The 15,148-nt window shown below is 37.9% G+C and overlaps 2 protein-coding genes and 1 long non-coding RNA gene across 3 annotated transcripts; 2 read left to right on the forward strand and 1 right to left on the reverse strand.

Annotated features, from left to right (window-relative positions):
* The first annotated feature begins 2,061 nt into the window (after window positions 1-2,061).
* LOC133737219 (disease resistance protein Roq1-like) lies at window positions 2,062-3,721 on the forward strand. Its single transcript, XM_062164825.1, has 2 exons — window positions 2,062-2,919; window positions 3,662-3,721. The coding sequence occupies exons 1-2, from the start codon at window positions 2,071-2,073 to the stop codon at window positions 3,719-3,721; spliced, it is 909 nt and encodes a 302-aa protein (XP_062020809.1). The 5' UTR covers window positions 2,062-2,070.
* A 639-nt stretch (window positions 3,722-4,360) lies between these two features.
* LOC133740940 (2-hydroxyisoflavanone dehydratase-like) lies at window positions 4,361-5,524 on the reverse strand. The gene has a single exon (XM_062168872.1). The coding sequence runs from the start codon at window positions 5,436-5,438 to the stop codon at window positions 4,527-4,529; it is 912 nt and encodes a 303-aa protein (XP_062024856.1). The 5' UTR covers window positions 5,439-5,524; the 3' UTR covers window positions 4,361-4,526.
* A 1,766-nt stretch (window positions 5,525-7,290) lies between these two features.
* On the forward strand, window positions 7,291-8,913 carry LOC133741136 (uncharacterized). Its single transcript, XR_009861640.1, has 3 exons — window positions 7,291-7,440; window positions 7,569-8,079; window positions 8,567-8,913. It is a non-coding gene; the product is annotated as an uncharacterized LOC133741136 (long non-coding RNA).
* The last annotated feature ends 6,235 nt before the right edge of the window (window positions 8,914-15,148 follow it).

The following is a 15,148-nucleotide window of genomic DNA, read 5'->3' on the forward strand; positions in this document are numbered from 1 at the left end:
TAATTCTTGTGGAAGGAAATCAAATGGGCATCCATGAGACTTCCACCATCCAAGAAACCATAGTGGGAATTGTCGATTGAATACTTTATCAAAGTTTAGGAACCAGGAGTGACTGGAATCTTCAGTTTGGTGAAGGAATATTGTATTCCAGGCTTCTTTATAATCATAATAATTAAATGATAAGTTTCCCATTTTGTGATAGGTATATGGAGGATCACCCCATTGGGAGAGAGAAATAATGCGTACTATATATAGAGAATGATATAAGATCTTGGTTGGATCCTTTGTGTCAGGAATGGGTTTAATGGTGACTGATTTGGTGTCAAAGAGAATATCTCGATAAAATTTTAATGACTTGGTAGGGTGACTAGGTAAAAAGTTAAAACCAGGAGGGTAATAAGCTTTGACTAGGGACATTGGATTTTTTAGGTGACTCATGGTTGGTTCAACATAGAAGAGTTCATAACTAAATCGCTGGATATAGGGAGAGGTTTTTTTGTAATGTGTTTGAGATTCAGTTTTGAATGGGTCATATTGATTGACTAGGGCTGACTGGTAATTGGGACAATTAGTACCAAGGGTGCTACCAATGGTATTGAATCTATTATTGGGTGGTAATGGTAGTGGTGGATGTCCAGCATATGGGACAAGACTAGAGGATGACTCTTGTTTGACTCTTGTTCCATATGCCCTCGTTCTTTGTCTACTAATCGGCGAGGCACAATGGTGGGTAGCAGCGGAGTGGCGAAGCTGGTGAATAAGAACAGCTCGAATTTTTTGCAGGTGAGGATGGTGTGGAGGCCGAAGTTGTTAATCTTTGTCTGCCTAAAATTGCCTCTGATCGAAGTTGGGCTAGAGGCCGAAGTTGTCGGCTAAACCGATGAAATTGCAGGTGAGGATGGTGTGGAGGTGGTGTTGCATGTCGGGAACGAAGGAGAGGATGGAGGGGTGGGATTGGAGCTGTGATTTGAGAGTGGAGGGCTGACGGGGTCTGAGTTTCTGATCAATGGTGTATAAAAGGGGGTCGGAGGAGAGAACGAGAGTGGTGGTGGTCAAGTCATTGGCGGTGGCGGCGGGGATGAACTCGGAGTGAGCGGTGAAGCCTCAATGCACAATTTCAATTTGATATAGGATTTGAAGTTGGGGGAACCAGAAACATCTGTGGTGCATGAAGGTGGATTGAGACGCAACGGCGGTGTTTGATCGGCGATCGGCAGTGGGAATCGGACGAGCAAGATGATTTGAATCTTGATGATTCAAATCAGGGGAAGAAGAAACCAAAAAAGAAGAAGAAGAAAGAAAGAAAGAAGAATAAAAAAAGAAAAGAAAAGAAAGAATTTGAGGGTAAATCGGTCATTTTGTCTTCATTAAGTGACTCACGTGCATCGCACGTGCAAAATTGGGAAAAGTTCACCAACGGTGTCTGGACACTTAGGGACTTTCAAAATGATACCTGAACTTACAAAGTTATCAATGTGATACCTGGACTCATTTTTTCGTATCAATGTGATACCTACGGCCAATTTCCGTCACGGAGCCGTTACGGAAATTGGTCATAGGTACGATGTTGATACGAAAAAATGAGTCCAGGTATCACATTGATAACTTTGTAAGTTCAGGTATCATTCTGAAAGTCCCCTAAGTGTCCAGACACCGTTGGTGAATTTTTCCCTAATTAGGATGATGTTAGAGATTACTATCTGACATATAGGAATACATTTTGTCAACGTTTATGTTTTAGAACCAACTCGTGCTCTAGTAATATCTCTCTTTACTGAGTTGCATGAGGTCACACTTTCACATTGCACTCTCTTAGTCTCTTTTGATGAAAAATATAGATGTCTTTTAAACTAGATCTTGAACTTTATTTATAATTTTAAGTGATTAATTTCTTGCATGTCTTAAAAATTAAGACACCTCAACTCTAGTATATATATTGAACAGGATGCTCCGAAAAAAAAAAAAATCTTCCAATAAGTTGAATGTTTCGTATTTAACCTTGCAGGTACCCAATTGGAATAGATTCTCGGGTACGATTCTCTTTTAGGACTTGAAGAAAGTGATGTTCGCATGGTTGGTATATGTGGGAATGGCGGAATAGGCAAGACCACGGTTGCTAAAGCTGTGTATAATTCAATCGTCCAAAACTTTGAAGGTAGTTGTTTTGTGGCAACTGTTGGAGAAATTTCAAAGGCACCGGGAGGTCTAGTCCAACTACAAAAGACTGTTCTTTCTGAGATTCTAGGGGAAAAAGATTTGGAGGTGACAAATGTTGACAAAGGAATCAATATGATAAAGAGAAGGCTGAGAGAAAAAAGGGTTCTCATAATTCTCGATGATGTTAATCAACTGGACCAGTTAAACAATTTGGCTGGAGGGTCTGATTGGTTCGGACGGGGCAGTAGAATTATCATAACATCAAGAGATAAGCATTTGCTAGTGGCTCATCAAGTTGACCGAATATATGAAGTCGAGGGATTAAATGATGATGAAGCTTTACAGCTCTTTAGTTGGTATGCCTCCCCAAAAAGTAGACTTTCATCTGATTATGAGGAACTGGCAAATAAAGCAGTACACTATGCTCAAGGGCATCCATTAGCTCTCGTGCTTTTGGGTTCACTTCTTTGTGGTAAACATTTGGATCAATGGCAAACAGTCTTATCAGTGTTAGATAATAAGAAAAGAGTTTCTAACAAGAAGATTTTAGAGGATCTGAAAATAACTTATATTGCATTAGAAGAATGGAAAACTGTGTTGGGTGTACTAGATAGCTATAAAAGAGTTCCTAGCATAAAGATTGAAGATCCGATGTTTGAAGAACTCTTGCAAAAGCCTGTTTTAAATATTGAAGAAACTCGCATTTGGATGCCTGACTTGATGAAAAAAGTAATGGATGAAGAGCCTCACAACTATAGAATGGTGAGAGTGTGTGTGTGTGTGTGTTTTTTTCTGCTAGATATGTTGAAATTTTAATCTAATGCATAACCTTTTCCTTTTGTACGCCACTTCAACCGCGTGGATATTTTTACTCACCAATGTTGGTCTAGAGATTTCGTCAGCTATGTTTGATCAATTTTCCTCCGCAAGTAATAAGCCCCATTCTGCACTAATTAGCATGGTGTTGGCTATTTTGGCTGTGATCATTTCCATCTGGGAGCTCATTCACAAGGGTATAAAGGAGAAAGTGAAATATAGGAGGCAACTGGGAATGTTTGGGTGGTTTTATTAACATTCCGGTACCGGTAACAAAATCTTTGGTAGTGTACCTGACATATGTGGTTTACTTGGTGGCATCTCTCAATGGGTTTACTCAACAGTTCAGTATGTTTGCATCCTTCGGCATATTGAGAATCCTTACAAAATATACCTCTGGCCTATCATATTCCTCTTATGCTTGGGTGCTTCGATCAAGGTTACACTGGAACCAAAGAAACAAGACCAAAAAATTGAAACAATAGAGGAGTTTATTGCCCTGCATGAACTTCTCTATGCCAGGTTCCTACTGAAGACTAGTTGATTTGGCAGGCATCCGAGCTGGAAGTACGTTTATTTCATGTGCCAAGATTGTTTGTTGTTTAAGTTATGCTCAGTATCGACTTTTCTTTTTGCCAATGTTCAATCATAAGTATGCTCTTACACAAATGCATGATGTTTATGCCAGCAAGCTAGAAGCAAGCGTGTCAGGTTGCAGTATTTTTCCTTCTGTGTTGGTTTGGTTTAGTATGCTGCTTGAACTTTTCTTATTAACAAGATTCAAATCGGTTTTTTAAAGATATATGAGAGCAAAGAAACTTACTTAGGTGCGACAGTATTTCGTACGCATGACTATGCAAATGCAAGTACTTCAGTTGGTTGGCCTTGTACGTACGTATCACTATGAGAAACAACTAGGCTTAACCTAAAGTTTAAAAATCAACAATTTTTGCGGCTAATGGCCAATCTTTATCGAAGTTGGGGTTCAACAAATGAAAGCAATGGTCCTCCCCTGTTGTCTCAAACAACTCCACAAACCCCTCCCCTCTTTCTGGTCACATTGCATCCCACTACTCCTCCATCTCTAGCTCATGGTATCCTAATTGGCGGCATCGCACAGTGCATTTTCTCGACAGTTCAGTGTGTTTATTGCAACCTTTGGCATGTTGATAATCTAATCCAACTATGCCTTTTGCCTACCATCCTATATATGTGGCCGGTTCCAAATAATTGGGAAGTCTAAAACCGATTGAAGATACTAAGATTTTAGACAAAGCAATTGAGCACACTCGGGCAATTCATGTACCTAGTAATGTACCCACTTTCTCTGTTCTGAACTTCAGTTTGAAGTTTTATTGATAGTGTACCAACTGCCGAGGAACTATGCTAGCTAGAAGCGTTTGCATATATTAAGCAAGCTAGAAGCATACTAATTTATGCGCTACAAACAATCACCCACTAAGCTAGCTAGAAGCATACTAAGCAAGCAAGCGCAGCAAAAATTTATAGCTGCCCAGTGTTCAGATTTCAGTCAACTATATAATAAATTCAGCTCAGATATTGAAGAAATCAACCACTTTTTGCAGCAGATGGCCAGCCTTGTCGGCATTGGGGTTGAACAAATGAAAGCAATGGTCCTCTCCTTTTGTCTCAAACAACTCCGCAAACCCTTCCCCTTTCAGTTTCTCTAAAGTCTCATGGTAGCTCACTCCTCTATCTCTCAGCCAATCTTTCTCTGCAACACAAACCAACACCTTCCTACATGGCAATTTCACCAAGTCCGGATCCGCTGCCGCGTTCAGTTTCGGATCATCATCGCAGCCTGAACTCGTTGAGCTTAAAAACTTGTACATCTTGTCACACTCTTTACCTCCAAAGAAGGGGTGCACCATAACTAAGCCAACAATGTTCAACCCCACCGGAACATTAACCCCAGCTTGGACCGCAACATAATGAGCGATGTTGGCTCCAGCACTCTCACCGCCCAAGAAAACCCTGTCCAGATCTGCATACTCATTCAGCCAAGCCTCAGGCCCTTCTCCATTAGAGTGGGAAGCGATCCAGTGCAAAGCGGCTGAGGAATCGTCGTAGGCAATTGGTAGAGGATGCTCTGGGGCTAGCCTGTAGTCAACAGAAACTACAATGACGTTGGCTTTGAGGACTAGCGATGAAACGAACTTCTTCATAATTTCATCAAAGGCTGATCCCAGGCAGAAGCCTCCACCGTGGTAATAGACTAAGAGGGGCAACTTCTGACCTCCGCCGTTGATTTTGGGGATCAAAATACAAGCCTTTACTCCGGTTTCAGGCGAGACCACCACGTCTTTGGATTGGACTCCGGTTGTTGGGCCGAGTCCCGCCGGAACGTGGCCACCGGGTGACATGTACCTCTCTATGCTACCATCTTTGAAGACTTTGAAGAAAGGTGGGAAGTCATGGATTATTTCATTGTTATTTGAATCCATAGCTGAATCTAGTTCTAGAAGAAATATGATAGAGAAGAAGGCTAGGGAATATTGTTTGATTATGAGTAAGTAGGTTGTGGATTTGGATTTAAAGAAAATCCAAAGGGGCTTTAATGACATATGCTATACAAACTAGTAAGTCAAAGAGCTACTGGTCTACTTTGAAGTGTAGGTTAAAAAAGTTGCAACCGGATGGCATTGGCATCAATCTTATGTTGTGGAAAATTAGCTAAGCAACCTAATCTTAGTAGTTTTTCTTTTTAGGTTTGTTTCGCGTGAAACATATAGGCACATTCATGTATTACTGATGAGAATCACCTCGTTACTTTTGTATGAGTTAAAAGAGGTCATGTTTTTATAATTTCAATGGTCAGTATACATGCACCCTATTTAAGCGGACAAATAGTTTTTCACTGAGTTTTAGCCGAAAGAAGGTTATCAGTGAAATTAATGTAAGTTGTAGAAAACCAACCAATCAGAACTCACAAGTATGTTCAATGCATGTTCAATGTATGACAATATTTAAGTCAGCCAATAACTTTTTTCCATTCTCTTATGGTCTTACCAAAAAGAAATTATCACAGCAATAAAATAATAAGCTCGAGGAAATATGGGATGCTGATACTTGATAAGCTCAAGATAATACAATGTAGGTCTAATCTTCTCAGCTACACCTTCTTTTTGATAGTTTGTAATCATAGTGCCAACAGCCATTTGCAATCATAGAAAGCAAGGGACGTTGAGAAAACTCGAATTAGAAAGTATAAAGAATGAGAGAGAAACAGAGACAAACAGAGAGAGTTGGAAGCGTGAAATTGATAGAGGCAATTGATCTTCAAAACTTATAGGTAATTTGTTGTTTATGGATTTACTTAATTGCCCTAAAAAATTAACAGGTTCAGACGAATTACAAAATGTAACAGGCCAGCCAAGTTAATGATACAGGGCTTGGCCCATCACCACAATTTGTCGAGTCAAATGATTTATCAAAAGCGAAGATTACATTGTCTTTGCTACTATTACCCTACACTCTAAATTCTACTGTGTAGTATCAATTGATAATTTCTGTTTTGTTTTCTCCACTTTTTTTTTTAGCAAATTGACGATATATTAATGGGGCAACATTATAAAAATTGACTCATATTTTTATGACTCGATATAAAAAAAAATTGAACTAGAAACCTAATTCGGATACATTGAAATCAAGATCCACGGCAACCATGTCTCCTCCACCCGATCCTAGGCCTTGGAAACATCACCACCTTTTGAACCACCAACTCACATCCACCTCAGTAAAATAACCACACCACCAGTCCACCACTATGCCACTTGAACTGAAACGTATAACCACTGCGACCAAAGCAAGTAAGCCATTGGCATAACCATTGAGCAACCGAAGAAAAGGCGTCAGGGCCACCAAGGAAGGCCACCTAGAGATGAAGCCAAGTGAAGGGCTGGTTGGGCTACAGCTCAGCCCAAAATTCTTCCAATCTTTTAGACAGTATAAGGCCCAGTTTGGGATTGATTTTGGACCTGCTTTTGGGGGTGCTTCTGCTTTTGGGGTTATGGTATGGTGTTTGGTAAATTCTCTAGAAGCTGCTTTTGGTCCAAATAGCTTCTCACGGAAGCTAAAAGTGAGAAGCAACCAAGACCCAGCTTAAGGATTATGCTTCTGTGGAAAACACGGAGTGAATAGTGTATGTTTAATGAAATTTACCAAATGACCTATTATGTCCTCATCATTTTCTAACAATTACATTAAGCCAATAGGGTTGCTTTTAGCGTCTCCATTCTCTCTTCCCAGCCTCCTTTGCCGTCAACATATCTTCCTAGCTCGAGAGATCCCTCTGTGTCTCCCACATCTTCAAAGCTTCGCCATATTTTCTCTCTCACCGCCTCTCTCTCTCTCTCACCGCCTGTCTCTCTCTCTCTCTCTCTGACTCAAACTCAGCAGCAAATTGAGCCGAAAGTGATGAATTGATTCAGCTAATCAAACTCCACGGTAAGTCCTCTCCTTCTCCATCTCTCCCTAAATTTATAGTATATTGTTGAAGCTGCTTCGATTCACTGCGCTTCTTATTCTTTCTCTCCTCTAAAGTTCTTACTTTTCTCTATATGCGTCCCCTGCAGAACAAGTAGTAATAGATCGAAACAAGAGCTGCGACCCTGTTTCTAGATTTGGTCAATTTGTGGTATTTTGGGTACTAAATTTATGCAGGCAGAGACGGGGTAAGTAAGAATCACTCTTTCAATTCAATTCCAGTCCCTCCACATTTTTGTAGTTTGATTTCATTTCTTTGATTATGATGCTACCTAGGAATTTTTTTTTTTTTTTTTGCTACTGGTTCGTTTATATACATATTTCAACCTTTGTATATTAGTGTCAAACTTAAAGCCCTGCACAATAACGTGTGTTCTGTGTGACAATGGTTGGGTTGATGACTTGATTCCACAACAAATATGGTTGAACATCATAGAGTTCATATTGCAAGATTAGTTTGTTTTGGTTGGTTGTTTGAGTTCGTGTTTCTTTTTCTGTTTGTTCCAGCTATCTCGATTATGGGATGGAGCCAATTGAAATTGGGTTTGTTCCTAGAATCCCATATGGAGACATTCTGTGCGTTCTCTTAAAGCATCAGCTGTGAGTCATTCTCTACTCATTGAAATACACCAAATTTGTGGGAATTTGAATGTTCAAGTGAATTGTTTTGCTTATTATCTTCATTGTCTTCCCCTAATTCTACATCACTTTCCTTGTGCCTGTTTGCTAAGAAAGTTCAGTAATTTAGAGATCTAGGTTGTATTCATACAAATTCTGAATTTGAGTTCAATATATATAAACCTAATTTTGTTTTTTTTCTTTCACACTCCCACAAATCGACTGTGTATGGTTATATATAATCTAATGCCTGGAATTCCTTTTGCCCAGTAATAAATATATAGCTTTTCTTTCACTTTAAATATATATGTATTCCCTTTTAATTCGAAGAAAGGAAGGAATGTGAGGAAGTGATGGGCACACATTTGGTTGGGTTTTGGTTCTGCTTGCATCAATCCCTCAAGTAAATTAGAATTTGGATTCTAATATTTGCGATTTTTTTAATTTTCTTTATGTATTTGGAAACCAGATGATGAACAAGAAATCCAGTAACTGTGCAACTTATGAGAATCGAATCTTGCATCTATCTGTGCTGTGTATGCGCTGAAGAGATTCCGGATTTGGCCTGCCGGTTTTGCTAACCCACCGGATTTAGTGAGGGCTGATTTTGGGTCGATATGGATGTTTTGAAGAAGTACTTCAGTAAGTCAGAGACTCCAAAGCATTAGTTTTGTAGAGGGTAGAATATGGTGGAGAAAGGAGTCATTTATAAGGCAGCATTGCCAAATTTTGTGTATAAGTTCATTATCATATGAATTTCACCACATTTTTCCTTATAACAAGTTTTCTTTAGCTTCCAAGTCTCTACTTGCATTCTGTATACCACAGATTTCTCCTTTTCACTTATTTTGCTGTGAATTGCTTGTTCCTTGCTTTGTTCGGTATCTGATAGTAAGGAGGAGAAACTTCTGATTGCTTCCTTGCTTTGTTCGATATCTGATAGCAAGGAGGAGAAACTTCTGATTGCTTCCTTGCTTGCTTAATTGCTGGAAGAGCAGTGAAATTGTTAGCCCCTTCGCCAATGGCAGCTAAGGCCTTGGCAATCAGGAAGGCAATTTACCTAGCAAGCTCCTTTTCCAATGTAGACATGGTTCAGGGAGGATAATAAACATGAAGGAGATGGTTCGGGAAGACAAGAAATGGAGGTGTTAAGAAATATAATTGCACAAAGTCTAATGAATGCATCTACTTAATTAGCATTTAGTTGCAAATTTCAAGTGACTTCAATATATTTTGTGTAATGGTTCCCGTTGAACTATGGTCGGGAAATTAATCCAAATATTCTTGACTTATTTTGTGTAATATTAAAACATAATATGCATATTGAAGGGTTTAAAGTAAATCTTTTATTCGGTCCAAGCAAAGGTACAAGGATAATACATGAGAAATTTTTTTATTTGGTATGGCTACATAATCAAAAAAACAAAATTATGTATTTTAGTAGCATATCTTAGCATATATGACCATTTTGGTAATTATACCCAGCTAAACCACATTTGCCTTCAACTTACCAAACACCTAGAAATTGCTTTTCGCTCTCACAGCACTTTTAAAAACAGTTTACCAAACACCTCAGCTGCTTCCTCTCACAGCAAGTTTAGAAGTGCTTCCTCTCACAGCAAGTTCAGAAGTGCTTCATCTCACAGCACAACAATCCCAAACTAAGCCAAAGTGTGCTACTTAATCATGGCTCTGACTTTGGTTCAATTGGCAAAGTGACAAACGCCTGACCTGAGTTTGAGTCCCCTAGGCTGTTTTCTTTGTTATTAACCCATATCTTTCTCATTTTTTTGCATAATTTTCTTTTCTTTAGTTCCTGTTTTTTTTCTTTTTTTGTCTTTTTCCCCATTTTCTCCTCCCTTTTTCTTCCCCCCCTCCCCTTCTTTTTTCTATTAGTTTTTCCTATTAGTATTTCTTAAAAATTTATTCTCTTATTCAAAAAAAAAAAATTTATTCTCTTAAAGGCAAATCTTGTCTGTTTTTCTTTGCTCTTTCCACATTTTGTTCTCCATTTTTTTCTTTAGTTACAACATTTTCCATTAGTCATTCTTCTAAAATTTAGTCTCAAAATCTATTGAATTATTATCAACAAAGAAAAAAATTTCTTGTGATCGAGAAAGCCTTAAATTGGCCCACCCCAAATCTGCATCATAGCTACATCCTTGGCCACCACCACTGAAATCAATATATATATATATACACACACACACATCTTTGCTTTGCTAAGGAGGTCCGTTCCTTAGCTAAGGAACGGATTTCCATATTTTGACCACTTTTCGATCACATATTCACATATTAACCGTTCAGTTTTTAGGTCCTAATTTATAGATCACTTCTGCAAATTTTCAGCCAAATTGAAGATCGTTAAGGTATCGAACTCGATTAAATCAAGGAACGAATCGAATCTGTCCAACCTGAACCGTTTGTGTTCATAATTGTAAATTGCTGTTTTAGATGTCTTAATGATCATTAATTTGGCTGAAAATTTGCAGAGGTTATCTATACATTAGTACCTAAAAACTGAACGGTCGAGATGTGGATATGCGACCGAAAGTGATCCTAAACTCTAAATGCACACTTTAATTTCAAAGCAAAACTTCGCACTGGATAAAATCTGTATATATATATACACACACACACAGATAAATAAATAAATATATAAATATATATATATATATATATATAGGGCTAAATACTGGTTACTACCTTGTGGTTTAGGTCCAAAATCAATTCAGTCCCTGGACTTCTAATTTCATCAAAAACACCCCTGCACTTTCAATTTTGATCTAATAGGTCCAATTCGTTAATATTTTGTTATGGGTTCAAGTTATAGTTGGATTATTTGTTGAAAAACTATTTATTTTTAATAGTAGGACTCACTCTTAAATTGACTAGAGGTGGCCTGCAGACACCACATCATAAAACATAGGCCATATATGAGCCACATTAACAAGTTAAATAACTCAATTGTCGGAAAACTAACAAATTTGACTTATTAGATCAAAATTGAGAGTGCAGGGGTGTTTTTGATGAAATTAGAAGTTCAGGGACTTAATTGATTTTGGACCCAAACTATAAGGTAGTAATCTGTATTTAGCCCATATATATATATATATATATATATATATATATATATATATATATATATATATATATATATATATATATATATATACAGTCCGGCTACACTAAGGATGTCCTTAGTTTTTCTTAGGTACGAATTTCCGGTTTTCACCCACTTTCAGATCAAATTTTTACATCTTAACCGATCAGTTTTTAGGTCCTAATGTACAGATCACCTCTGCAAAATTTCAGCCAAATTGGTGATCATTAAGGCATCCAAAACTATAATTTACAACAATGTAAACGAACGGTTCCGGTTCGACAGATTCGGTTCGTTCGTGTAAATTGCAGTTTTGGACGCCTTAACGATCACCAAATTGGCTGAAATTTTGCAGAGGTGATCCATACATTAGGACCTAAAAACTGAACGGTTAAGATGTGAAAATGTGATCGGAAAGTGGGTGAAAACAGTAAATCCGTTCCATAAGAAAAACTAAGGACATCCTTACCTGAGAAAAATCCTATATATATATATATATATATATATATATATATATAGAATAACTTTTAGTGTTATCGATAAATTGAATTGCGTTCTAATAAATTTGTAATTTCTTCAATAAGATACGAAAGGAAAATTTGCATAGAGTAGGATTAATTAGATAATTTGTAATTTCAATCTTCTTGTTTATTTGCTCAACTTCAATAACTTCCATCTGCATGAAAATGATCAGATTAATTAGATATGTCATGACAATACACTTTAGCATTTTTCCTTTATATTTGCTCGACTTTAGAAAGTCATACATCGTGCCGATACATGATTAAAGTGTAGGATGAATCTTAAAATGTCAAGCTAATAAGTAAATAAGTAGAGCTAAATTAGGTAATTAATCTATATGAATCTAGTTTAGAAATTAGGACACAACACCAACGTGACATTTTGCCTTGAGAACATAATGAAAAGGTGAAGAAATCATATTGATCGTAACGCATAATTAATTATCACTATTACATCTAGATTGTTTTTGAATTCACTTGCAGGAAATGACAAGGAAGAGCTATGTTCTAGCCAAAAATTATTTGGTCCCCCAAGTTTTGTACCCAATCATCATCATCAGTACAATCGAGGCATAAGCAATCAAGCGTTTGATGGATCAACAAGACTTCTTTATCGCTATTGGTTGTTGATTCTAACAAATACGACTTGCGGTCTCCATTAAAGAAGATTTGATAGTCATCACGAAGTTCAACATCATTACCTTCTTCTCTAAGGCCATAGACCAACTTCAATTCCAGTTCCATAGATTGATCTCCAAATCTTAAGGAGCAAACTGTGACGACGCTATTCTTGCTCCCATTGTTATTATCAACTATCAACTAATCCGTATAACATGCCCTGCGAAAAAAGTAAATCCACGAGAAATTCATCCTCATGATCGATTTAAAATCTTAAAGACAGTCCAGCTGGTTCTCTTAGATATTGGATAAACTTCTGTGTTTCTATTCATCTTACACCAAGGTTTAAATAGGATTACAGATTGTATACAAATGGAAAGCACTTAACACCTACACTAATCAGTCCTATGATTGCAATTCAATCACCTATTATTACAAATCAGTCAATCTTATCCTATCAATCAATCTTATCCTATAATTACAACTCAATCAATCAATCAACAATTAATCTTAATTGGAACAACCAGTAACACTCCCCCTCAAGTTGGGGAATAGATGTCTTGAATATCCAACTTGTCCAGTGAGCTGCGAAATACTTTACTAGAGACAGCTTTCGTCAGAATGTTAGTCAATTGATCTTCAGTTCTTACATGTGCATGTTATTGATTTTTGACTCTAACTTCTCCTTGATGAAATGCCTATCCACTTCAACATGTTTGGTTATGTCATGTTGAACTGGATTTTGTGCTATATCAATGGCTACTTTATTGTCACAATATAACTCCATTGGCATATTTAGGTTTGAAGCCCAAATCGTTCATTAAATTTCGGAGCCATAACATCTCACATACACCACAAACCATCCCACGGTATTCAACCTCTGCACTTGATCTGGCTACCACTTTCTGCTTCTTATTTCTCCATGTGACAAGATTACCTCCCACAAAAGTGAAGTAACCTAAAGTGGACCTCCTATCATTGAGAGAACCAGCCCAATCTGCATCTGTATATCTAGCAATCTCCAAGTGATTATTTTTAGAAAACATAACCCTTGACTTGGAGTTGACTTCAAATATCTCAAAACTTTGTTTACTGCTTCCATGTGATCTTCACTTGGTGCATGCATGAATTGACTTACAACGCTCACGAAATATGCAATGTCAGGACTAGTGTGCTATATCAATGGCTACTTTATCTCTCCTTGTTGGTAGGCACTTGGTCTGGATATTTTGCTAGCTTGTGATTTTGCTCTATTGGTGTGTCTGCTGGTTTACATGCTAGTAAACCTGTCTCTTTCAGTAGATCAGCCACATATTTTCTTTGGGATAAGAATATGCCCTCATTTGATCTGGCCACTTCAATACCCAAAAAATACTTCAATCCTCCAAGATCCTTCATCTCAAACTCATATGAGAGATGTGCTTCTAGTTTCTTCACCTCTTCTGGATCATTACCTATCACAATCATATCATCAACATAAATGGTGAGAATAGTAATATTATCTTTCCTCCGTCTCAGGACTAGTGTATGGTCAGAATTGCTTTGTTTGTCACCAAACTGTTTCATAGATTGGCTGAATCTTCCAAACCATGCCCTAGGAGATTGCTTGAGGCCATAAAGGGATTTCTTTGGTTTGTATAACATTCCTGCTTGTGAAGGCAGAGAGTAGCCTGGAGGTAGATCCATGCACACTTCTTCCTTTAAGTCCCCATGAAGAAAGGCATTCTTTACATCAAATTGCTTTATAGGCCAGTTTAGATTCGCAGCTAGAGATAATACTACTTGAATGGTGTTGATCTTAGCAACTGGTGCAAAAGTTTTCTAGTAGTCAATACCATATGTCTGGGTGTACCCTTTTGCAACCAACCTGGCTTTGTACCTGTCTAATGTGCCATCAGAAGCATACTTTAGTGTATAGATCCATCTGCACCCTACAGTTCTGTTTCTTGCTAGTTTTGGTACTAGTTCCTATGTATGATTCCTTTGCAAGGCTTCCATCTCATCCTTCATAGCTTTAGTTCACTTAGGGTCTACCAATGCTTCCTGCACTTTAGTTGACAATAGCAGATAAATGAAACACAAAAGACGCATATGATTTGAATAGCCTATGGGATGACATGTGGTTGTTCATTGGATATTTGGCTTTGGCTTTAGGGTCTGCTTCATATTGAGCTTTTAGTTGCCCTCTGTTTTTCCGAGCTAGCAATTGGTACACACTGGTGGTATTACTTGGTCCTATTTCAAAGGAATGTTCAACATTTGTATTATCATGGGATTGAAAGGCAGGGTTAGTAATTACCTATGGATCATTCTGAAGGAGCATTGGAGTTGATGTAGTAGTACAAGGGGGGTGGGTGTCATCTGTGTCTACAACTTCTGGTGTTAGCAACTGGTTTCTGCCCTCAAAATCACCAGATTCTATTTCTGCGACTGATGAAGGTTCTGTATTCGTAGTTTCTGATATTGGTGAATGATTGTTACTCTCAGTCATCGCAGAATTTGCTGAATTTGCGCCTGTAGTTGGTAATTTGTCACTATGTACTTGATTGTCCACTATCTCCAATGGACAAGATATATCAGAAGACTGCTCTTCTACATCACGATAGAGATCATGTTCATATAACGTAACATCCATAGTAACATATGTTCGTTTAGTGATGAGATTAAAGCATCGATGTCCCTTATGAGTAGAAGCATACCTATGAAGACACACTTCCCACACATGCCTCCAATTTGATCCTTTGAATGCGAGGAACATGAACATAGGCCACACAACCAAAGAGTTTTGGAGGAAGAGCATGGGTGGGCG

Source organism: Rosa rugosa, chromosome 3 (assembly GCF_958449725.1).
Source record: "Rosa rugosa chromosome 3, drRosRugo1.1, whole genome shotgun sequence".
NCBI lineage: Eukaryota > Viridiplantae > Streptophyta > Magnoliopsida > Rosales > Rosaceae > Rosa > Rosa rugosa.